The sequence below is a fragment of the Dermacentor andersoni genome, chromosome 4, assembly GCF_023375885.2.
Source record: "Dermacentor andersoni chromosome 4, qqDerAnde1_hic_scaffold, whole genome shotgun sequence".
Classification (NCBI taxonomy): domain Eukaryota; kingdom Metazoa; phylum Arthropoda; class Arachnida; order Ixodida; family Ixodidae; genus Dermacentor; species Dermacentor andersoni.
In genome coordinates, this window is record NC_092817.1 from 127,291,410 (window position 1) to 127,316,885 (window position 25,476).

The 25,476-nt window shown below is 49.4% G+C and overlaps 1 protein-coding gene across 3 annotated transcripts in view; it reads left to right on the plus strand.

Moving 5' to 3' along the window:
• The window catches only part of LOC126537623 (RNA-binding protein 38-like), a 124,040-nt gene that overhangs the window by 33,622 nt on the left and 64,942 nt on the right, over positions 1-25,476 (plus strand). Inside the window, exon 1 of one of the 3 annotated variants that reach the window (XM_055074396.2) lies at positions 20,444-21,848. The exons of 1 other annotated variant lie outside the window; for it this stretch is intronic. In XM_055074396.2, the coding sequence (XP_054930371.1) occupies positions 21,513-21,848 (336 nt within the window). In that variant the 5' untranslated portion in view covers positions 20,444-21,512. Of the gene's footprint in view, positions 1-20,443; positions 21,849-25,476 lie in introns of those variants that run through there. One more of the 3 variants, XM_055074397.2, reaches the window with a different exon arrangement.

Sequence of the window (25,476 nt, forward strand, 5' to 3'; positions counted from 1 at the left end):
GGGTTCTCCGATTGGGCCTATTTTTTCTTTCTTTCTTCTTCGGTATTGTGTAACGAAGCGCCGGACTATACGTCCTCTTCGTTTAGTGCAGTACCGGATGCCCCCGAGCGCAGCGGCGTGGAAACTGTGAATGGCGACGGGTTAGCGCGGTCGCGTCCTGCGTGTACCGCGATGGGAAGTCTGTAGGGATGATTTGCAGGGACGGTGTGCGAGGCACCGGTGGGGCGGCGGTCACGAAACGCGCGCACTATAGTCGCAATGTGGCGGGGCCCTGTCATGCGTCGACTGCCGCCGCCGAATCGTCCTCTATACTGACGGCCTAGTAACCCTTAGCTCATTTGAGCGTTTGCTTGTTTTTTGTTACCCTTCTCAAATGATAAAGAGAAACGTTGTCACAGTGTCTGACGCGTCGTGTACTCGCATAGCGGGCTTTATAGGAGTTTCAACGTGGAGTCCGCATCCGCGTCTGTGTTTATGCTGTGTTACGTTGTAAGCATCGTCTCTGTTAAACCGTACCTCTTTGTAAATTGTATATGTAGCAAATTACTGCTCACTAGTATGTCAAGTTTATTGTGTAATGCTTAAACTGGGTCTCATTTTTGTTTTGTTGTACATTACGCCAATACTGTCTGCACATTTAAGTGATTACAGAGACAATGCACCGACCATCTTCAGGCCTGTCCCCGGGCTTTTCGTGGGTTCATCACCCTGACGTTGATGCCGAATAAACCGATTGTGATTGTATAATGCGTCTTCTTTGCAGTTTTTCTTTCTTTTGAAGCATTTGCCGTCCACTAATGCAACGTAGAGGACCATTCTATAAAAGTGATCTGAAAAAAAAAAAAAAAAAGGGTACATGCGCTGATCCGGAAACAAATAGTAACCGTTACTTTGGCAACCGTTGTAGCCCCGCGGACTGCGCTCTCGCAAGAATGTTTGAAATGGGCGGAAATGCCGCGATATTCCTGATGTCATCGCCTTCGCCATTTGAGCGTGAAGATCAAAAGCAGAAGTTGGCCTTTCATTTCCTCCGCTAGCGAGCGACATTCCGGAACAAGAGAATTGTTTTTTTTTTTTCGAAAGGGTAGATCACCATATAGCCTGATTTTGCGGGAAAGCTTAGTGTCTCTGAGCAATTTCAGGTACGGCTGCTCGCGTCGTAAAATCGTACGCTGCGTTTGCCAGTCATACAATTTCTATTGTGGCGTGCATGGTAGAATGGTATACGCAACGTTGGTCGGTCATGCCATCTATCATTCCTGTAGCGCCTAGATTGTGGCTTGTGCGATCGTTTATCCTGAAAAACAAAAGAAAGTGCATAAAAAGTAACACCGAATCAGCCTACATACAATGGTACACACTCAGCCCACTATAACCAATGAAGCGTGGTCTAGCGAATCATGCTCAGTATTGAACGAGCTCAACCTTGAACAAGACGTTTATTTCGTACTTGGGTTACTTGCAGCCTGCACCATAAGAGCATCTGTGCCCACAGTGCCCCCCTCTCTCTCTCTCTCTCTTTCTCTCTCTCATTAGGTTTCCAAGCATAGATTTCTTTTTTAGCCAATTATGTGGGTGAGTTTGTTCGGGCGTAGCCAGATAGTGTGCGATATATGGCGCATAGTAAAACAGCTTGCTGCGTCAATCACACGTTCTGTTGCTAAAGTCAGCTCGCCATGAGAAGTTTCTGCGCTGTCACGATCACCTGTTGTAGCTGTGTATAACTAACGCATCCTAAAAGGTCGGTCATGGATAGGTTCGGAGATATCGAATTACTTGATACATCGGACGTTGTTGGCCGCTCGTACCTACAGTGCGCCGTAACCGATTTTGACTGTATACACTTTTCTGTCAAACCTCCGGTGACCCCGATCGGCGTGAAAACGCCGAATAAGCGTAGAAAATTGAGCTCGCGCTTTGTATTTTCTTTTTTTTTTATTCCGCACCGAAACTGCAACATCGATGACGTCATTCTCTTGCGTCGGGGATTGTACGGTATTTGTGGGCATTTCGGGCGAAATGGGGAAAAAATGCAGTCATATTTTATTGACGTCAGTGTCTGTTGCTGTACGCACGGCGTGCTTCACGTTATAGCGTTGCCCCCGTGTTTTCGTTTCTCTTGATCCTTCTGGATTACCGAGGCTCACGGCATAAGCCTGTCGGCGTGTGTGTGCCCTGAATATTTCCAGACAGTCTGATGCAAGTTAAATTTGCATTTCTGCTGTATTACCACCCTTAACGCGAGTGGCCATGCTGCCCACACACTACCGAACATTCGCACACGTCCACGAATCCCAGGTTGTGAAAATGCCCGGAACTCCGAACAGCGTAATTCATACAATAGCCATATTGCTTTGGGAGGCTGAACTCCATAATTCAACTATCAAACGCGCGCGCAGAGAGAGAGATAGAGATAGATAGAGAGAGAGAGAGAGAGAGAGACGTGTACCACATTATCGCCATTGGGCCACGTCCCCACGCATCCACGAGTTGTGTGTGCTGGGTGTCCTCATTTGTACGTGGTTCGGCACCGCACGTTCGCGATCGGTTCCGTTCGCCCGAGTTTTCTCCGCCCGATTCGGGGTCTCCTGACATTTCCATATTCGTGTCAGGAGCGTTTGACAAGTCGTCGTCCACCCCCCCCCCCCCCCCCGGTCAATTGTTTTGCAGCGCTGCTCCATTAACTCGAGACTTATACTGCTGTCGACTTTGCTGTAAAGCTAAGTATATGAAAAAAAAACAGGGGGGGGGGGGCAGAGATTCGCCCGGTTCTTTTGAGTCAATAACGTAGCCAGTGTTGCAGCGTTTCGAATGAGCGATAAGACCGTGTTTGCATTGCCGGGGGCATCTAGCTCAGACCGTCGTATTGACCGTCACATATGTGCCGCGCGGCCGCGTTCTGCATGTTCTAATGGCAGAAATCAGAATCGTTTGTAGATTAGTCGGGGCGCAGGCTGTGACTCCGCGGCATTGACACTTACCGTCTCGTGCCGAAAGCATGTACTCAATATGCAAATGTTACGCGTCGAAGCTGTGGGAAGCAGTTGAGCTAGAAGAATGCTGTAGCTCAAACGTTAAGCAAACAGTTGAAACACGGCTGTGTGTGCCCAGGCTTGCTAGAGCAGTGTGTCTCAAACGGTGTCCGCTGCAATACAAGGTTTCGAAGGCCGACCGCAACGAACCCTCTCACGAGCTCAGTTTGCTTATAGTATAGATGTCCCCAAAGTAATTGCAGCGACAGAGTCGTAAAGCTAGCAGCCTCGCACAGCTTTTAAGTAGTGACGGTGTTCAGATTACAGCGTATGCCAGATGACCCCTATAGTGGTATCCCACGCAGTTACACGATCAGCGGGGGGGGGGGGGGGATATGACGTCACTCCCAGGATCGTGTGCAGCACGCTGGCAGTTGTCCCAATGGTACCTTTCTTGTTTTTTGTTTTGCATTTGCCCCAACGCATGAGACAATAGAGACTTTCAGCGTGTCCGCTATTCCGGCAAACCGGCGCGGTTTGGGCGGATTACCGGATGGTCGGGGGCGTAAACGCGAGTGGCCAGATTGGTGGCACCAGCTGGTGGTGCAAAGCTCCACCACCTAAACACAGACCCAATTACTATATTCTTCTTAGCTGGGGTGTAAGTTATCGACAGCGGCGTAATTATGAACACAATTACACCGCTGCGGAAAATTTGCACCAGCAGCGAAGCCGAATAAAGTAAGTTACTGCAATTTTAGCTCTGTGTTTGTGTGATTGAGCTCTACAACACCAGGCGGCTGCACCACTCCGGTCGCTTACGTTTACGCCCCCTACCCTCCGGGCCCCGGTTTGCCGGAATAGCGGACACGCTAGAAGTCTCTAATGTTTCGAAAGAGCATCGCGCACGCAAACTACATTACGCGCGTGAAGCAGCGAGCAGGCTTCATACCGTTCGTCAGGCCGACTGACCGGTCTTCACGATAACGTCAGCTCGACGGGATGTGTACCACCTGCTTGTGGCTGGAAGAAAACGAGTACTGGTATTTAAATATGTTGAAGTTAACAGGCACGGTATAGCAGACGTGTAGCAGCAAGTGATTCTCATTGGAACAGTGAGCTGCTCATTGATTGTGTACCGCTTCTTTTCGCTGTTTATCAAATCTGAATACACGGCGAAATAACGTTATTTTAACATATTACTGCAAAGTATTATTTTAACATATAATTAATTTACATAATATTTTGCTATACTTGCCGTTATACTTTTTGATTGCTAACCTAACTTGTATAAACTTTTTTATTTGGCCCCCTCCCTTACACAATGCCTCTGCTGAGGCCTGTGGGGCATATGTCAATTAATAACAAATAATAAAATAAAATAACGTGCTTAGCGAAATTCGATTGTCCAGCTGCCTATCGATTACATTGTGGAACCTCCATTCGGCGTGTGACGCCGAATGCCAAGTAACAGCGTAGATAGAGCTACGGGGAGGCCGATGTACCGACAACAGGAAACAGCGTCCACCTGAGGGAATTCGTTATCGTTCGTTGCACAGAAGAATGCGAAGCGCTGTCGGACCAGCCTTTCCTCCTCCTTTTCATTATTTCTTTTTTTTTTTCTTACCGAGTGTCCGCAACACCCCCTAGATATCACAAGGTCCGCAGCCTCAAAAGCCATGACGTGAGTCACGCTGGAGGACTGATGTAATCAGTATGCTGCTGAGCAGCGTGCGATGACGAAAAGATGGGACACCCTGGGGATCTGTACACCCCATTTTGGGTGTCTCGTCCCCCTTTCTTTTTAAATATTTTTGTTTAGGCGCACGCCCTTGCTATAAGACGTCCAGTGTAATAAGTGTGATACAAGATATGTAGGTTTTTTTTTTTTTTTGCTGGACCAAGTTTTTAAATATTGCCTGTCGCAGATGACGCATTTCTAACCTTGAACGAGCTTGCTCGGTGAGGCGGCCATTACTTCTACAAGAAATATAAATGCTTCATTGAATAATTAACATAATTACGCTGACTTTTTACATTAATTGCCTTACGGCACGCATTTCAGTCGACGAAATGCAGCCGGTGAGTTCGCAAGGCGTATCCATTTGGAACGAATTCTCGGGACTGCACCACTTTCGAGATATTAATTTTCAGTGTGTCCGATGAAATGCATTGGTGTTCCAGTTACGTTTGTGCTTCAATGCATAGAACTGAGTTCTTTTTTAAAAAGGTAACCGGAACGCGATGCATTTTTTGAATTTGTGCCGTAAAGGAATTAATTTAAAGTCAGTTAGCCTAATTATGTTAAATATTCAAGAAATCATTTTGATTTCTCATAGAAGTAATGGCTGCTTCATCGAGTAACTTAGATCAAAACTTAGAATTGCGCTATGTGCCACGTGTAACTTTTCAAAATTTAATGCAGCTAAAGAAAAAAAAGAAGAACGCACTGTATAGGTATGGCGCTTTCGTGCCTTGTAGCCGGCATTTTGCTTTATCGAAGCTGTACTTTCCCAATACAGCTTAGCACAACATTCCTCTTTACTGTCCCTTCAGGAAGTTGTCCCTTCGTATTACTGCGTATTCTTCACCTATAACTTTTCTGAAGACACACGTCTGTTACGCGGGGTGTATAGCGACGACATGCTCCGAGAGCCGCCCGAAACAATGCGTGCAGATAGCGGACGCATGCGGCTTATCCACGAGTCGTGCGTTAAAGCACATCCGCTCGTGTTCTCGATTACTCCCAGTTCCCACCGCACGCGCCGTCGTGGTGGTGGTGGTGGTGGGGGGGGGGGGGGGGGGGGTGCGATTTGTTATCGCGCATAGCCGCTTGGCTGCGGGCGCATTGCGATGCTCGAAAAGCGGAGAGCGTCGCGAAGTGAGTCACTCGTTCCACAATAGGCCACGGGGGCATCGTTAATTGCAGGGAGCGCCGGGGCCTGCTTAACGAGTGGGGCTCGTAATCGCGTGCCGAGGTATACCAACACGTTGGGTACACGCGTTTATGGCACGTACCGCACGCACGTACACATACATGCACGCATGCACAAACGCTCTCTCTTTCTCTCTCTCTCTCTCTCTGTTCGCGAGCGGCCGGTTCCGTCCGCCCGCTGGTCTGCCGGCTTGCTTGTCGCGTCGCGAGACTCTCTCTCTCTGCGCAGCTGTTATATTTACGGGCCTGGGAACGCCTGGCTGGCTTTGCCGCGCTCTTCCTTCCCGCGTGCTCTTCACCGGGGCCCGCCTGTGCTGCCGGCGGTCCCTGGCTCCAGCGTCGGAGAAGGAATTGCGCTGATAGAGAGGGAATTCCCCCCCCCCCCCCGTCCGCTAGGCCTTCTGTTGCCGGCTCTCTCTCTCTCTCTCTCTCTCTCTCTCTCTCTCTCGGGACGAAAAAGCAGTTGGTCAGGGAATGCACGCAGGGTTCTGGCGTCGGGCCCCGGCTGCGTGCTGCTGCTGCTTCTCTTTCGGTGGCCACTGGCACCGCGTGCACTAAGTCTGTCGTTAGGACAGCGAAGCGACCTACGCGAGGCTCTTACTGGCGGCGGCATATTGAGCGTGACCTTAAGCTTGCTCGTGTGTGTGCGTCTGTGTTCTAGTCTGTGACGCCGGAACTGTTGCCAACTTCACCTAATTGCAAACAGATAAAAAGAAAGGGTGGGGGGGGGACAAAGAAAGCCGACGTATTTAACTTTTCTTTTTTCGCTTGAGCGTCCTGTTGCTCTGCTGTTGGCTGTTAATGTTTAGGAAGATGCTGCAGCGCTTCGGGCGTCTTAACATTTTTTCGCCTCTGACCCGCTTCGTTTCCTTATTGGTGCTGCGAGTGTCCCCGTGGTATATGCTGCTATATTGGCGGCGTCTGTCCTTGTTTCATTTCCCTCTAGATTGCCCTGTTTTTTGTTTGTTTGTTTGTTCATTATGTCATGTACTGCCCTGAGATTTACGAAAGGGAGCAACGCGAGCACGTAGCAGGTATCCTCGTCTGGCGCCAATGAAGACGCGCTGCGGTCAGCTTGATAGGAAGGGTCTGAGAGCTCTGTGGGAGTCTCGGCTATAGTCGGCTAGCGCGCCAACCCACTGCAGGCACATCTTAGTTGGTCGCCGAAATTGAAGCGCGCGCCAATACGCTGCGTTGTAGTTAGTCAATACCGGCTCCGCCTTTACGTTTTAGCCTATGGCGAAAAAAAAAAAAAAAAGGTATTACCTCGATTGTCATCTGATCGACACGCGCATGGAGCATTGCAACGGTACATGCTAAAGTCTATATCGGCCCGCACACTCATTTCGAAGAATAGTTTTGTGGATAAAGAAATGAAACGAACGAACTGCGCGGGTACCTCCACATCTGTTACCTTTCAATTTCGGCCCAGCGCACCGTGATCCTTGGCGCATTTATTTATTTATTTATTTATTTATTTATTTATTTATTTATTTATTTATTCATTGATGTCGGCAACAAGCTCAACATGTCACCGGCTTCTCCACAACTGTAAATTATTAAATGGACGCCTGACACCAGCAAAAGGTGCCGAAAGCCAGTGGGGCTATACTAATCCAGGTACAACCAAATTAGGAAGGTCCACTAAACTTCAACAAAGACACTCCCTCACCAGAACAGGAATTGGCCTCCCCGGTGCAGTATTCGGCCACTCCCTCCCTCATGATTCCTGCAATCAACCCATGGCCCTCATTCCCCAGCAGCTGCTGAGCACCTGACCAAGAGGAAATTCACGGGCGCTAGTTGGAATCGGTTGGCGCAGGACAGGGGTAATTGGAGATCGTAGGGAGAGCCCTTCGTTCTGCAGTGGACGTAAAACAGGCTGATGATGATGATGATGTTGATGGTGATGATGATGGATGACTGTTCCACGGCGCTCGTGGGTTCCCTTTCATAAACATATAACTATAGTGCATGGAAACTACATATCCTTATGGATGTGAATGTGTTTTGAATAGATTTTATGAGCATCAACTTTAAAACGAGCCTTGTGCTGTGTCCGCGTTTCCTGCTAACAGATAATCGAAAAAGAAATGTATCGCCACAGGAAGCAACCGTATTCCTCGTTCTCTGTGTTCCCTGCCCTTACGCCGCCGATCACGCTCTAGCCGTGTTTTACTATTATCCACCACCAGATTCGCTCACCTTTCTTCTGTTGTGGATAATGCCCAGGGCCCAGGGCAGGGCCTTGCCAACAACGTCCTCGGTTACCTCTGAATGGATGTTTGCGACGGGCTAACAAAACATGCTCAATGGTAGCTGCGCGATGAGTCTTCAGGGCCGTCTCTATATAAAAGTCAGGGTAATGTGTGGGGATCTTTTTGTGGCATTGATACGTATCCGCTTTTGGGAATTGTACCAATGGTCGAGTTGCGCAATATAAGAAATTATGAGTATGTTTTAATGATAGTAATAATCGGAACCATCAGCTTGCTTTACTAATGACCACCACTGCAGGAAGAAGGCCTCTCCCGTGCAGTGGTGTCCAATTACCCCTTTTATAAATAAACCCTGTCTTAACGCCAGCTGACGCAATAATCCTATGCCTGCAAATTTCCTCGGTTCGTATCGCAACGCCACCTAGTTCTCCAAAATAATGAAAATGGAGGAATAAATCGCGTCGCTGTTCCCGCTTTGTTATTGCATTCTTCTTGTTCTTCTTTCCTCCTTTTCTTCGTTCGATGGTGGTAGCAGCGGCGACACAAATTCTCTGCGGCGAGGCTCTGATATGCTTAGCGCTAATTAGGGCAGTCTTTCCCGACGACCACATCCCCCCGTTCGCCCGCCGAGAAAACTTTTGCGAACGGCGACGAATGGGCGAAGACGCGACGTGATTTTTGCATCGTCGTTGGAACGTGTCTTTCCGGCGCCTTTTCTTTTTCTCTCTCTCTTTTTTCTCGCCCTCCCCCCTTTCTTTTCTCGCGCTCTCTCTTTCTCTCTCGCCGGCGAACGTTGATCCCCGCTAAGCCGCCGTCCGGAGCCGCGGTGCTGTTTACACTAGTATCGCGCGCGAATGAAACACGGCTCGCCCATGTTTATAAATGCGCCCCCCACACACACACTCTTTCTCCAGCCGCGTTTTCGTGCGTGCTCGCGGAAAGGCTCCTCGCGTGGAACACCGCAGGCGTGGAGCTAGGTTTGCGGCGCCCTCGGAAGTCCTGCGCGCGCGCGCGCCGCTTCAACAGGCGATGACAGTGTGTTCACGCCGTGGGGAGCCGAGCGCTTCAATCTGAAACGCCCGCGACGCCTCCCTACCCGTCTTGTGTTTATAGTCGGCGCTGTGGTGTAACAACTCGTATAACTCTGGCGGTCTACGGAAGCCTGCAACAGGCGTGGGAGCGATGGGTGATGTGGTACATGGATTTGCACGAGCTTCGTCGTTTTGGCTTCGGACGGCCTTGCGACTGCGGATTTGTCATTCGGCGACTTTTCGAGGAATGATTGCGCCACGCGTGCGACAATTCGCAATGGTTTCTCGAGTGCGCGGAGACTTAGCGAGTTTGGAAATATATGAATGCGTCGATATTCAGAAAGGTAACAATGCCACACACACAAAAAAAAAGAAAAAAAAGAACGTCTGAAGCCACGAGCGTGAACACGAGGCAAATTCGTGTACTACTTGAGATGTGTACCGAACGAGTAGCAGGAGACTGGTTTGAACTGATAACTGGGCCTATTCCTGGTCTAAGATACACGGTTGCACGCGATATGCCAATCTTCTCGGTTCGGTACGTCGTCAGGTGACCGAGATCGCCTGTTGCTGGGCGCCCGCGCCTGACCGGGCGGCTATGCCCCTCCTCCCCGCCGGTCCTTGAGCTTGCGGCGCGGGACGCATGTCTGGCTGCGTTGATCCGTTGCTTCGTTTGGCACGCCACACTGCTTATCGCGTCAACGGTATACCTGAACGATCGTAGCGCCAGAGTTTCCTCTAGCAACTATTGTAGGAAACTCTGTGCATGAGCGCAAAGGTCTACGTGGGGGAAATGATTCAGCGTCTGTCTTCGGAAGTCCGCCGCCTTCACGAACTCCCAAGGGGAACCTGCCGCTGCCGCAACATCAGCTGTTTCCTTTCTCCTTTGACTACTGACAACGTGTACTGTGTGTGTGTGTGTGTGTGTGTGTGTGTGTGTGTGTGTGTGTGTGTGTGTGTGTGTGTGTGTGTGTGTTAACCTGTTATACCTGCCCTAGTTGCCCAGTCGAGTCGCATGGGGCATTCTGCTGCTTAACACGATGTTGCAGGTTCGATTTCGGTTAGGGTTGGATGCAAAAGCGCTCATGCATGTATAGTCTGCGTTTATAGAAAGAACATTGGGGTGAAGAAAGAAAAGAGGAAAAAGCAGGGAAACTCAGTGGTCCAAATAAACCCGTAGCCATCATCCGCAACAACGTCTTGTCATAACTGAACGTGTTATTTTCCGGAAGTCAAAACTCCACAACTGATTACGCGATCGCGTCTCGATGGCGAGACTTGCTCGCCTTTTCAGCCTGTGTTCGTTTAGAGTCTATTAGACTCCATGCACTCAACCGCGCAGCTGCCTCCAAGCTGCGTTGGTCTGAACGATGGGAACCGCGAGAGCCGTGGTGAGAGCTCCGCCTTAATTGGACGAGGCCTAAAAAACTATGCTTCCCGTTTGAGCGTCTATATAAGCGGTGCAGGAAAGAACGCACGCGCGCAGAGAACCGCCGATTGATTTAGAATAGTTTACTCGATCCGGTACGGCGGAAGCGCGATACTAGCAATGCGCACTTTCCCTTTCTCTGTATCGACATTTGCCGGGCGAGCTCTCCGAGGGATCTCGTAATGTTGAAGGGTTTTGCTCATCTAACGATACGCTGTTAAAGCTTTTTCTGAAAAAAAAAAAAAAAATGTGGCAATTTTTGTAACATCTCTTCCTTTCGCTTCTGTGTTCTGTGAGCTTGTTCGTTTTTCGGTGATATCACTCAAAATAATCTGTCTATTGGTTTTCCTAATTTTACAGAAGAAAATAGTTAGTTTATTCGGGGGGGTTTATGGGAGTACCTTTTACTATCCCCTCGCGACTGCATCTTTCGTGCAGCACGGAAGAGAGAAATGCTGGAATGCGGTTGTTGTAACAGATCACACGTGCATAGATAACATAAAAGCACGCTGCGCATAACATTCGAGATGTAACCACCTCGGCAAGACGTCTGGCACTGAGGTGACGATGATCATTGTGGTTCATTGACCCAAGATGCCAGATGTGGCCAAAGAGCGCCGATGCCATGATGACAGGCTGTCATTGGTATTGGCTGCCATCGCTGAGAGACCGGACACTGTATGCGCGTTGCGCTGGTGAGCACGATGTGGGCGAAATGTCATCCCGACAAACATCTATTGTCATCGCAGAAAGGATCAATCACTGTCATTTTTTATACTTGTATTTTACGCACTTCAGAGCGAATAAATTTTAGGCCCTTTTACAGCCACATTGCACCATATGTGTATTTTGCACTTTTTAGCGAATATTTTTAGGCCACTATGCAGCCGTGTATCATATACTCCCCACAATTAACACCCGCATATCATTGAAAAGCACGGATCATCGACTTGGCGCTCTTTGGCCATATCTGGCCCTTGCGCCAATAAACTCTACAAACCAATCAATCAGTCAATGTGGGCGAAATGTTACAAAAAAAAAAAGGAAAGGAAAGAAAAGAAAAAAGAAAACCTCCCGTATACTTAGATTCTAGAGTTGGCCTGGAGCGAAGCCCAGGTGGTGAAAATTAATCCCGAGTGCACTCCGGTGTGCCGCATAATGAGATATGGGTTCTTGCTCGCAAAACTGCAGAATTTCATTAACTAACTAATGGAATGCGGCTGGCCGCATTCGGGAATCGAGCCTTCATCCAGTCTCTTGAGCCACCGTGCGTGACAGCCACGGTGGCGCCTCCGTGGCTCTCGAGTTGGCGCTCCTCTCGGGTGGGCCGTGCGGCTTCCTAGATTTCTATCTATAGCGTCCCTTTGACGGCGTCCATACCGCGACTTGCCGCCGTTCTCCTTCCTGGTTATTTCTTTTAACGGGTTTGTTGAGCGTCGTAACACTCATTTCCCGGCGATTGCAGCTCTCTCTCCTTCACAGACCGCTTATAGCGCGTAGGAGGTGGCGAGAGTTGCACTCGGACGTTTCTTTAGCGCGTCGCGTGAGAGGTGCCTTGGTCTTCGAGCTGGTCACTTTTCTTTTTGCCCTGATCTTCCTCCGCCCCTAATCCCGTAATACCCAGCGTATAAGATTTGCTGTACTCGTTTTTGATACCTCAAAATTCTGATTTAAGAGAGAGAGAGAGAGAGAGAGAGAGAGTGAGTGAGTGAGTGAGTGAGTGAGTGAGTGTGTGTGTGTGTGTGTGTGTGTGTGTGTGTGTGTGTGTGTGTGTGTGTGTGTGTGTGTGTGTGTGTGTGTGTGTGTATAACTCTAGGCTGTCGACGAGACCATGATGCACGAAACGACTCCGTTCTTTGTTGGCTGCGCTTTCACTTGGTTCGCATGTGTCTCTGAGACGCTGCTGCGCTGGGGATCGTGCGTGACGTAGCACACGATCGTTGCTACAAACGCATGCAAGGCTGACATGCGCCGGTACGACTGCAAGGGCAGCATCGCGCGTGTTTTAGGCTCGCTGCGGAAAAAAAGGTGCCCTGCCGGCTAGACCGTGCAGCGATTGGAGCAGCAGCTAGCACGTCGTTTCTCGCATCATTAGAGGATTCGAGTACTGACACATATGTCTGTGCACGCGTGTCTATGCACATATGCATACGTGCGAAGTTTTGGAACACTATATCGCATGCTTCGCTGAGCAAGTGTGGATGTCAGGAAACAATCAATGTTTTAATTTTATGCTAACGTTAGTGTCAGAATGCGATGCATGCCTGGCGTCAGTTGACATTATTGTGACGTCTTCACACGGAGCAAGACTTGCCGACTTCGTGCAGCATTAAGGCTGGCTCGGTGTGGTGGCATTACTCATAAAATTATATAATAAATGAGAGCGCTAGCTGTTCCTTCTGTCTGTGCTCGCCTACTGCAGCCACGCCGATCGCAGGGGAGAAAGCGAGCCATTGTAATCATGGCGTCGCGACGCATGCGCATCCCTGGTGCAGAAAGCGAAGCTAGTTGGTACAAGCAATCATTACAAATTATTTAGGGCGGTTGTGCACTTAACTTGTTTTTTGCAAGGTTTAGAGGGGAGCCTCATTTAACGCAGAGAGAGAGAGAGAGAGAGAGAGAGAGAGAGAGAGAGAGCGCGTCCGTGCTCCTCTAAGAGACAAGCTGGTTGTCGGAGTTCTTTATCGCCTCTCTGTGTGCATGAGTACGTGCGCGCTCTTTCCCTTTCCGCTTCTGTATTCTTGTGTCTCACTCTGTCACTCGTAGAGTCAATTCCAATACCGGTTAGTAGTGGTGAGTGGTTAGTACACTGCACTGGTCAGTCCTATGCGCCGTTACGGTGCGTGATGTGCGTGCGGGATACCATGCATTATCTATAAATGTAAAAGCGAAAGCGGAGTGAAATACTTTCAGAACTTTGCTTTCTTTCATATTCTTCTGATGGTATACTACTACTACTACTACTACTACTACTACTACTACTACTACTACTACTACTAATAATAATAATAATAATAATAATAATAATAATAAATCGCGGGTTCTGGCCGCATCCGCTGGCAGTGAAGGCTGTCATGTCGGGTCCTTAGTTTTTCTTACGAACGCAATGTCGTTCTTCTGTATCGATGAACGATTACTTAGGCCCCGAGCATACGCTATCTCAAAATCAGTGACGTCACGCGAGGAACCGGTCGCCATCCGTCTCGCGGTACTTCCCGTCCTTTTTTTTTTTTTTTCGAGTTCGCCGATCCTCCGCTCACACCAAAAAAGACTATAGCCGGCGTCTGTTTGTAGATTCGGCACTGTAGTCTATACGAAATGGGGCTTAACCCTGTAATTGCCCAACCTAACGCACGCACGTGCAAGCATGTATGAGCAACGCCGAGTTCGATACGCACCTCAGCACGCGAAACTTTTTTTTTTGTACATATGTATTCTCCAAGGCCAAAAATAAAGGTGGGAGAAGTTCTGTCTTTTATATATATATATATATATATATATATATATATATATATATATATATATGAAATTGTGTTTGTGTATTACAGGGTTAAATTGGTTCTTTTAGTGTCCACCTAACTCCTGTCTCGTAGTTGCGCTGACAAGGCCGTGCCTGTGCGCCGGCTCCACGTTGACGGCGCTAACGCCTATTTGGCTGGGGATCAATCCAACTGCACGTGGCATCGTTTACTTTTTCTATCTTTCTTTTTCGTTGTCGTTCTTTCTTTTTTTAAAAAGAAAATTCCAATCTGCCTACACCCATACGCAGCGGCAAAGTGTGAAGTGCGCGCGCGAGAGAGCGCAGCTGTATGGCGGCATTTCTGTTCCCGCGGACGGGTGAGACGGCAAGGGGAGAGAGGGAGAGGGACCGTCGCTCCACGGTGCGATGGTATCGGATCGCGCACACATCTGACGTGCGCCGCGTCCGGCGCAACTATACTGAGTTAAAACCCCTAAATACGAAGCGGTTCCCGCCACAAGTGTCATGCTGCATGGTCTCGCTCGCCTTGTTGCCTTCCCGCCTTTTGTATCTCTCTCTCTCTCTCTCTCTCACTCTCTCGAGCGCGTATGGGCATTTACTCGCCGCAACGTTCGTAGAGAGGTCGGGGACGAAAGGTTCGTCCGTCGTGAAAAAAAAAAAAAAAAGAGAGAGAGAGAGAGAGAGAGAGAAAGTACGAAAAAAGTAAAAATTCTTGAGCTGCGGCTTCATTTCTCCGGCATTTGGCTTCGCCGTGAGCATTTAAGGAGACATCTAAAGAGGAACATATTTTAGAAGATTTCTCGTCAATTGGACGTTCTTGAGGGCTAGTTGGTTTATACGTGAAGGAAGGTTAAAACGGCGGGGGGGGGGGGGGGGGGGGGAAACGAGGACAAGCGGACGTGCTCGTCGTGTGTTCCTTCCGCTTTTCCTCGTTTTTTTTTTTTTTCGCGCAGTTTTAACCTTCTTTCTCATTAAACTACCCATCTGTAACGCCACTTAAAGGTCACCCTTACTGTGAGTGAAACGTGGTAAGTAAAAAAAAAAAGACGCAGTAACGAAAGACAGGCGTCTGCCCTCGCGCAGTTAAATTATTATCCACATTGAACATTATCCACAATTCAAATTATCCAAATTATCCAAATTATTATCCACATTATCCATTATCCACATTATCCACAATTAGACCACATTGAACTCTTAACAGAGCCAGAGGCGGTACTTCCCAAGTTTGGAGAACCTTGGAAGCGCCACAACGGATCAAGTACGAAAAACATGAGAGAAAACATTTCCTGACGTCACGCTGACGTGCCGGCGCTTAGAGTTGCGCTCGAAATATATATATATATATATATATATATATATATATATATATATATATATATATATATATATAAAGGAAGTTTGACCTTAATTTTCACTACTCGTAATGAGCCTATTACCTTGAAATTGCCGAATATAGAGTGTTCGAAGAATACTTTACCAGCGTGACGTGATTTAGCTGTTCTCTTTAGTGCCTCTTTAGGGCCACTAAGAATAATAAATTCGAGGCACAGCCTCCTCGATAAACTCTGCGCCTGTCAAGACGCCCAGACAACAACTAAGAAGGCGCCGTCGCCGATGTTGCAAACTGCCGCCGCGACTCTCTTTCAGGGCGGTGATCGCGACGCCGGCTGTTTTTAATTGCTGCGACGGTAGTACAACGATGCACTGTGTGACCAGAGCCTTGATTATGACCCTGTAGAGTAATATAGTATTGTGTCTCGAACGCATGCAGTCTGTGAAAGTTTGAGCGTGCTTGCAGCAACTGTAGCGTCGAAACGAACGGATTGCGCTTCGCACGTCGAAAAAGAAAGGGGAGAAAAAAAGCGTTTATTTTCGGCTGTCGTAGTGCTTGCGTAGCAAAGTGCAGAAAAATATGGAAGTCGGCAAGCGTTTTTACAGATACATCTTGCCCAAAAAATTGTTGCGATGATGTTCTATTTAAAGCTGGAATATTGTTGTAGTGAGCCGCCCTTCGGGCATCGACGCGCGTTAATGGTGTACTGTTTTTACGACTATCAGACGAGTGTTTGCTCAGTTATTTTGCATCAGACGAGCGCTGGAGCCGAGGCGACCATTCATACCGAGAAAAATACCTTTTACCCCGCCCGTGTGGGTTCTGCGACCAGGTAAAATAGAAACAAATATTTAAAGAACAAGAAGAAAGCGCCGCATGCGTCGAATAAGCAAGATGCGAGCAATTATTTTATTGCAAGCGCTTTGTTGAATTATGCACACAGTTCAGACACGCAAAATCCTGAGGGCTCGTTTACGATGTGACATATCTTCCATTCAGTGGTTTCGAAGAAAAACCCCGCTAGACGTCATTCTTGTCGGTGTCTGCACTAGCATAGTTAACGAGCAGTAGTTTGATAAATTTGGGTACCGCAGGCTGAGGAAAGGTCGGGTTAGAGCGTCTCGCCAACACCCGCTGCTGTAAAGTATCAGTACCTACTGATAAAAATTTGCACTGAATATTTTGTGAATTAAAGATAAGCTAGTGCAGGCTGCTACCAGGCTATGCTTAACTAAAATAAACCTTCAGCGAGTAGTATTAATCGAGCGCCAGCTACGTGAACAAAACGACTGAACGCATGACGCGGTTCACATTCAGCAGCAAAATCGATAGAAGAATAAATTAAAGCCAGGTCAAGCGAAGTCCGCTCATAAGTGAGCGAGATCAATATCTGTCGTGTGCTGTGCTCAAAGTTACATGTGTACACGTGAACAATGAACAAGATCACAGTAATCAGCCGCTTCCCAGACACGATGGCTGGGAACCGGCGTGGGATTTTCGAATCTCTCTCTCTCTCTCTCCACTTGACTGCTTGCTGAAGGAAGCATGTCAAAAGCATCGTGTAATCACGGGCGCTTGACGTTAAGCACAGGTCGACGATCAAAGCGCCAAAAAGGATTGAAGTACGAGGACCGTACCACACGACAAAAAACGGCAAAAGCAATGCGCACGACAACTACTGCTTTTACTGCGATCCCTGCGGAGGCAACGGAGATGCGGGCGCGCGCGGCATTAGCTAGTTTTAAAGCCCCCTTAAACTTCGTAAAGTAGTACCACGCTTTGAAGAATGCCGCCTCCTCCTAGCGCGCTCTGGCCGAGGCCGACGCCGCGTCGCTATTGGTCTAATAGCATCACGTGGGCCCTCGCGCCATGCATCAGCGCCATTTTTGCTCGAGAAGCGTTACAGAGTGGCGAGGTGCGCATGTTGGCACCGTTGCTACGCTCGAGCAGTGTAGGCGGCGCTACGGTCGAGGAGGGAGCTTGAAAGAGAGGAGAAACGCGGAGGAGTGAAGGCGGAGGAGGAGAGTGTCGCTACTTTATGATGTTTAAGGGGCTTCAGCTAGTTTACGTCAGTGGCGCCATCTCACGGGGGGAAACGACCAATAGGGAGAGGGAAAAGCGACGACCGCTCGAGCGCCGGTTGACAGGCCCAGAGCTTATCGAGGAGGCTGTGGTCAAGGCTGCCACTCTTTGCCAGAAAGGATTCTCGGTAAGACAGAAGGCGCAAGTTGATGTGACGTGACGTCACGTATATTGACGCCGCCTGTGCATCATGCAAGTGTACACCTAGTGAATTGCATTGAATTCTGGGGTCATACGTGCCCAAAACCACGATTTGATTATGAGGAACGCCGTAGTGGGGAACTACGGATTAATTTTGACCAACAGGGGATCATTACCGTGCCCCCCCCAATGCACGGGGCACGGGCGTTCTTTGCATAAACCTGGTGGACCTGTCCATTTCGTCTGGGACTGAAGTTCTGATAGGCTGAGCTGGGGTACGCGTGAGAAGGAGACAGACGCCCTCAACCAATCGGCGCCTCAGCGGCAGACGAAATGGACTGGTCCACTAGGTTGGACACTTACAGAAGGGGCCGGTGGCAGATCTCTCTCCGCTGTTGTGGCATCGAAACTGGACACACAAGCATCACGTGCACATACGCGCAAATGGCCCCGCACTTCCCGCGGTAATTGTGTCAATCGATCTGTTATAACGGTGGAGACCGCGCGGATTGCAGTTCTGTTCGCTGTTTGTTCGTCATTTTCCTTCGTTTATTTACGCTTCGGTCCTACGGGACACGCGGCGTCACTTTAACTGTACTTTGTGTGCGTGTCACGTGCACGTATGACGCAATGTGGCGTGCAATGTGTATCGCTGGCGCTGCTGTGATTTCGCCGAAGGGATGCTGTTTGCGCGAGTTATGAAGAAAGCAACTCTCTCTCTCTCTCTTCTGCATATCGAAATGTTCGCTTTCACGTGACAAATAGCGATACCGAGTGTCAGTATTCCGCGGATGTATACGCGGAGAAAGAAACAAAAAATGTTTGCATTACATTCTCGCTCGGTCTCGGTGTCGCGATCCCTCGCGCATCACGCGAAGCCCACAGCTTGCGAGAACTGCGTGCTCAGGTCGCGATGCTTGAAATGAGTCCAGCGCGACGATGAGATCGCGTGTCGTGCGCCTTTTTATTGCCATTTTCGTTTGTGCGATGCGGCGGCGTGTGATACTGCGTGATGTTAGCTCAGCGCCGCTGGCCACTGCCATGAGGCTTTTTTTTTTTTTTTCTTTTTTTTTTTTTTACAGAGACTGAAACGACAGAGTTACGGAGTGAGAATGAAACGACGCTTCCTCAAGCTTTCGATCGCGTGCTTGCTTGTGGGTCCATTATTGGTATATTGAAAGCTACATGTTGGATACTCGCCCTGTCAAAAACACTGCGAATTCGCAAGCTTTATTTATTTATTTATTTAGTCATATGTACATTGGGTCTGGAATGAAGGGGCTTTAATAAAGGCAGATGTAACTCTGACAAAGGCCCCCCAGCCGTACATTGTCTCATAGCCGGAAATCAACAAACACACAGTTAAAGAGTAAAATATACCGACATGGATATATAGTAGCGGTCTGCCCTTTAGAATGACAAGGCATGCACAATACGCGGTGTTTTTTTTTTTTTTTCATCTCTTTTATGTGTTTCAGCTGCTTCTGAAAAGTTAATCGCCGCCGACTACGGCTTGTGAGCGTTACCCGCCGTGGTTGGTCAGTGGCTATTGTGTTGGGCTGCTGAGCACGAGGTCGCGGGATCGAATCCCGGCCACGGCGGCCGCATTTCGATGGGGGCAAAGACACCCGTGTACTTAGATTTAGGTGCACGTTATAGAACCCCAGGGGTGGTCGAAATTTCCGGAGTCCTCCACTACGTGCCTCATAATCAGAAAGTGGTTTTGGCACGTAAAACCCCATAATTTAATTTTTTTATTTGTGAGCGTTCAAAAAATCCTTACATTATCATGGTTTGACCTCTTTGCGCAAACGATGTACAGACGAACCTCTACTGGATTGTTCTAATGCCGTCTTCACGCTTGATCTTGACTAACAGCTGAATCCCAAAACAAATAAAATTAGTAAATGACCAGCGTTATTGCCTGGTTGGGACTCGGAACTGCCGACATCGCCACCATGCACGTATCCAATGCACAAAGCACCGAGCCGGTAATTTCAGTTCACGGGCTCGTGAGAAGGTAATTGGGCTTCGAAACAACAGCAATAATAGTACTAATAGCAAAAGTGATAGTTCGAACTGAATCCATCGGCAGCCTTTCTTTATCCCAGTAAGTGGGTATTTTGTCTTGACCGCTCGCGTAGCAGCTTTTGCATTGGGTCAGCTCCATTCGCATGTAAGCCTGTACGGAGAGGAATAAAGAAGCCCCAACCGGCGACGTGTGAAAGAATGAAAGAAAAAGAGGCCGGCTCTCCTCAATAGATTGCTGAGCGTCCGTAATACGTTGGCCTTTCGGGTGCTATTGTTCGATCGGCAATCGGTAATCATTTGCGCAAACAAACACACGAGTGTGCGTGCGTACACGCACGGCCGCATCGTGGCACGCGTTTATCCTCGCGCAACCTCCTTCGATGCGTGCCGTGTGCACTTGTTGAGCCGCTGTCATGCGGCACGCGCGCAGCAGCCAGGCGGCGGCGGCGGCGGCTGCAGCTGCCGCCGCCGCGGTGCTTGCTTGTAGTGGTGCCGAGAGTGCAACAATGCATTGCCTTCATCCCCCCGTCGTCGTAATCTCTCGCTGTCGCGGGTGTGCGCGCACGAGATAAACCTCCGAGCCGACATGCTCCGTTCATCAGAAAGTACCTATTATTATTATTATTATTATTATTATTATTATTATTATTATTATTATTATTATTGGTGTTGTCGATGTCGGTCATCCTCGAGTGTTGTCTTCGAAAAAGGAAGTGTGCAGTTAAACGTGTTTAGCTTCGAACGAAGCTCGACCAAGTGAAGTCACACGCGCGCCGAAGTTGTCTGTCTGTCTGTCTGTGTGTCTGTCTGTCTATCTAACCGCGTGCGGTTATTCTCAAATTCCATGGTTATAAGTAATATGGCCGCCGTAGAAGCGGCTAAACCTTAACATTGTGCTCGCCAATGGAACGCCATTTCCTGAGGGTCGCCTGTTGGTGGAGCCAGTTGTTTCAGTGTGCTCTTCGTTTTGTAAGTTTGGCTAGCCTGCGGTTGGCAATAATGTGTTGGTTATGCGTGCTGGCTTTTTTTTTTTTTTTTTTTGTGGTGGTGGTAGGGGGGGGGGGGGGTGCTTCTTACCGCCTTCTAGCGGCTTCCTCAACGAGCCGTCTTGTTCACTTCAGACCCCCGTCGACTTGGGGCCCATTAGGGTCCGTGCGATTCTCGCGACATCTGATGAGCGCTACTGAGAGATATATATTTCATTTCGGAGCGTTGCTCATTCGTCCGGTGGCGTTCATTGTACGTTCATCGTACGCGCAGATAAGATCTCGATTTGGTGAGGTATGTCTTCATCGCAAGAGTCGGAAGACGCGACGAAGGTGGGCACCGTCATGATGCAAAATAGAAATAATGTATTCGCTTCAGTGATACATGGTTGTGACTCTACCCGAATCTCTAGCGGTTCTGCCTAACACGGGGACGAGGACGGCTTCAAAGGGATACAGAATTTAAAAAAAAATTGTCGCCAAAGTTTCTGCCTCCAATGATAGCTGTCGCACCGAGAGCGACCAAAACCTACTGCTTCTGCGCAGGAATGAGCTAAAAGTAATTATTTTAATGAATATTTACGTATTTATCAAATCGTCGCACCTAGCGGCGTCCTCTGAAGACTCCAGCAAAACCGTATATCGCGTCACGCTACCTGCTTCGCTGCTTCTCGCCCATTTCGAGCGATCGCCCGCACTGACCGCGCGAAAAGGGCGGGTTTGACGTTTGCTGTGACGCGTTTGCTTTGTTGTTCGACCGTCCAATTCGTAACGCTACCTCGTGTGAACTGCTCGAGAATCTCGTCTTCCATCACGGTGGTCTTGTGGTTTGACGTCAGGAGCAGCAGCCGTGTCGACGTCGTCGCAGAATGCCGAGGGTCTGCTGCGCACAAGGGTGCCGAAATACTAGCGTCGGGCGGGACTCTCCGTGCCACTACTTTCCGAAAGACGAGAAGCTGCGCAGAACGTGGGCTCGAGCAGTGCAACCTTCGCGCCCGACGTGGATGCCGCCGAGCACTTGCCTTCTTTGCTCCGACCACTTTAAGGACAGCGATTACGAGACAAGCCCGGCGTTGCTGCGGAGCCTCGGGGTGTCGTTGAAAAGGCAGCGCCTCAAACCTGACGCCGTGCCGTCTGTTTTCTCGGGGAAGCGCAAGCAAGAAGGCGTCAGAGGAGGCGCGTTTGAGAAGGGAAGGCGAAAAGAGGTTTGTGGTTTTGTTTGCCTCCCCCCCCTTTTTGAATGCGCGTGATGAAAACGGCGGACGGCATTTATTCTCTTTTCTCGCGTGTCTCTCGTGAATGCTTATCCCGTAAACCACTGGCTCGTTCGCGCTGGAGTTTTGTGCAGAGGTGCCGTTTGGCAGTAATTTGTTGGTTATACGACGTTCTGAGCCAGATGTTTGGCCAATTCTGCTCGAATGAATCGAAATTCGCATCGTCTGCAGCGACGACGAAGGAAAGAAAAAAAGAAAGAAGAAAGATATCGCCTACGTGATACTGGTGGTGCCATCTCGCTCTCGCCAAGGGAAGGAGTGCCCTGCTGCGATGAAACAACGGGGGAGCGAGCGTGTTAGCTAGCGCAGAAGGAATGTGTTGAGCTGAGGTACCTGCTCGCCTCTCGTGTTCCTTGTGGCTGGCAGTTCTGCAGGCTGTGCATAAAAACTTTGTTCCTCCGTGTTGGATTATTGATCAACTTCTTGGTGAAAGTACGGAGGAATCAGAACGCGCGCCGGTAGTACCAGTTGCTTCCTCTGACGGAGTGTCAGGCCTCAATCCTCACCCGTTCCTCCATGGCACTTATTCGCTGGGCTACGTTCACACTTGGTCTCGGAGGAGGCGGAAGCGGCAAAAACTTGACAAAATCCGCCCGCCTTTATAGGTCGCGATACGGGCGGAAAACCAGGCGGCGAGCCCGATCGCTCTCGCACCGATTTTTTCGCCACGGCGAAGCGGAAAGCGGTTCCACTTCGCCGGAAGGCTACACTGGCATGTAAACATCGGTTCGTAAAATTGAACATTTCCCTTGTTCGTTGTCCATATTTAGGAACAGCTAGCTGAAGTATCAAAACTGTCTTCTTCCTCATCCATGGCAGACGGAAAGAAGACGACACGCGCTGTTGCGCGAAATGATAGCTTTTGATAACTGATGGGTCAATGAATGAACGTACCGCTTGAAATGGTGAGATGAACAACGCCACCACTCGGACAAACGTACACATACTAGATTGATGTGGGCGAAAGCGGCAGTGGTTTCCGCTGCAGCGGCGAAACAAATGTGAACATCTTGGAAAGCGGGCGGAAAGGATTTTCCGCCCGCTTTCCGGCCGCTTGCCGCTTCCCAAGTGTGAACGTATGTAGCCTACTTCCGCGCGTCAAGCACCTACTGCGAGGAGAGTCTGCAGCCGACATACTCACGCCGCCGGCTGTACCTGCGCCGATGGCATAGGTTACCTATGCCATCGGCGCAGGTACAGCACCTCCTCATACCTAAGGTATGAGGAGGTGTATGTGCGTCAATATCTTCAACGTTTATACCGTTTATTTTAATTTTATTTTTTTGCACTCGCGGAACGTATAGTGTGTATAGGCAACCTTCAGTCAAGTTTTACGCTCCAGCTGCGGCGCCATTACGTGCAATCCGGCGAACGGAGGAAGCAGCTTTGAGCAGAACGCTGAGTAATTTCCCCTACGTCGCCTGACATTGCGTAGTGCGAGGCATAAGCGTCCTCGCTCTGCCGAAACCAAACATCGCAAAGAGTTTGCGTTACTGGACCACGCTGGACGCACTGCCACGGATGCGACACTTGTCGAATGAGGCGTGCGCCTCCCGTCTCGCTTTCTCGTTCGTGACAGGTGCAAGCTTGCGACTCGAGCCGCGGGAACCGCATTTTTATTATATATGTGGTCCCCACGTATGATGCCGCCTGCGATCTCAAGGTCTACGCGCGTCCATGCAATGCACGGCGTAAAACACTTGTCCAGGCTGCTGGTCCAGGCTCTCTTGTACTTGCTGGTCCAGGCTCTCTCGGCACAGCGCAGGGGGACTGCTGCGGCGGGTCGTCGTCGTTGTCGCTATAGATGAGGCGGACGGATCGTACGCGTATGCCTGGAGCGTGTGTGGTCGTTCAGTATAGGCCGCTCATTGTAATCGCCGCTCGCGCCATCGCTCTCACTGGAACTTAGCATTGTGCACGGCGCTGATGCGGGGGAAACGAAACAGCCGGTCAGTTCGTCCCGTCGCTGCGTGAAGGGTAGATGTGACGCCAGACCTACCGGCTTGTTGTCGGCAGCGCGTTGCGTGTGACGCGGTGGCCGCTCACAGAGCGCCAAAAACAGAGCCATCCGCTCAGAAATAACCCGATAATAATGACTGTATACAAGAGCAATTGTGTCTTAAGAATGCAGTTGTGGTGCTTTCTCAATATTCTTGGGAGTGTATTCTGTATCCCTTTAAATAACCCGTCGCGCACAACGCTTACAATCGGTGGAAAGGTACACACCGAAAGGGTCATTCACTTTTCGTGGCCTTGTGGTAGTCGAAGGCAGCCTGAGGTTGGGCCCTTAGAGGTGTCAGTGCCTGCGCGTTCAGCCAACGCCTCCTAGATAGCACAAGGTCGGTGCACTTCGGTCCGTGACGTCATGCTACCTTGCCCGACTGGCATGCAACCTAATGGAGACACTCGCGAGTAAGCTGCGGTGATTTTGACGTCACCGCTTTCGTCACGCCGGGCTTCGCAATGGAAATTTCGGTCCATGTAGTATGATGCCACAAGGCAGAGTGCACAGGCCATGCTATCTAGGAGGCAGGCGCTGGTTCAGCGCAGCCTTGTGTCCACTTGTCAGCTCAAGACGTGGCAGGGGTCATAGAGGTGACGCTTTCCTGGTAATGAGGGCAATTGCCTCGACACGAAAAGCGAGGTGGAATGTTTTACCACACTTGAGAAGTCGAATTTGAGAATTGGGAAGTCGCAGTTCGCTACTTTATTTATTAACACACACATATATATATATATTTTTTTTCCCGGCTGTTCCTTGCTGAAGGAGCGTTAAAGCTGCGCGAAGAAAAACGAAGACAAGCGAAAGGAACACACAATACAACGCGAGCACAGTGGTGTATTGTGCGTTCTCGTGGTATGTGTGAGATTCCTTCCGCTTGCCCTCGTTTTATTTCGCGCCGTTTTAACCTTCCTTCAAGTATGAACCGACCAGCCAGCAAGACCGTTTCTTGTTGATTGTGAACATTTTGCTTTGCTGGAGCAATATTAAATTGTATAGAACGTCAACACATCTTGAATCATCAACGCGACTGACTGGTGTTGTCTATATTACGTACCATGCTTTTGTTTATTTCATATCTTGTTTTATTTGCAGACGTGCTTGTAGGTGTCTCTCGGGTGTTCAGTAAGAATTTTCTTGCTGCTGTTATAGTGAGCTACGTAGCTCATGTTCTCTCGGGTATGTTGGGAGCAACTTTGGTGTACACTTGGAGCTATAAGTGGGAGAGGAGGAAGGGGCGGCGGTTGGACCGAAGGAGGAGGAATAAACTTTATTTGTGCACAGCAGATTTGAGACATAGGCCTCTACCTAAATGACGGCCTCGAGCCCTTGGGCCCTGGCGGCATCTTCGGCCTGCTGGATTGCCTTGAGTTGGTCTTCCGGTGCACAGCTGAGCAACGCGGTCTCCCACTGCTCTCTGGTCTTAATTATTTTATTCTGTATGGGTGTACGAGGACAAGCCCAAACAATATGTTGTAGGTCCGCCCTTTCTTCACAGAATCTACATCTATCCGTGTAAAGGTCCGGGTAGTAGCGGTGGTAGGCCACCGGGTTCGG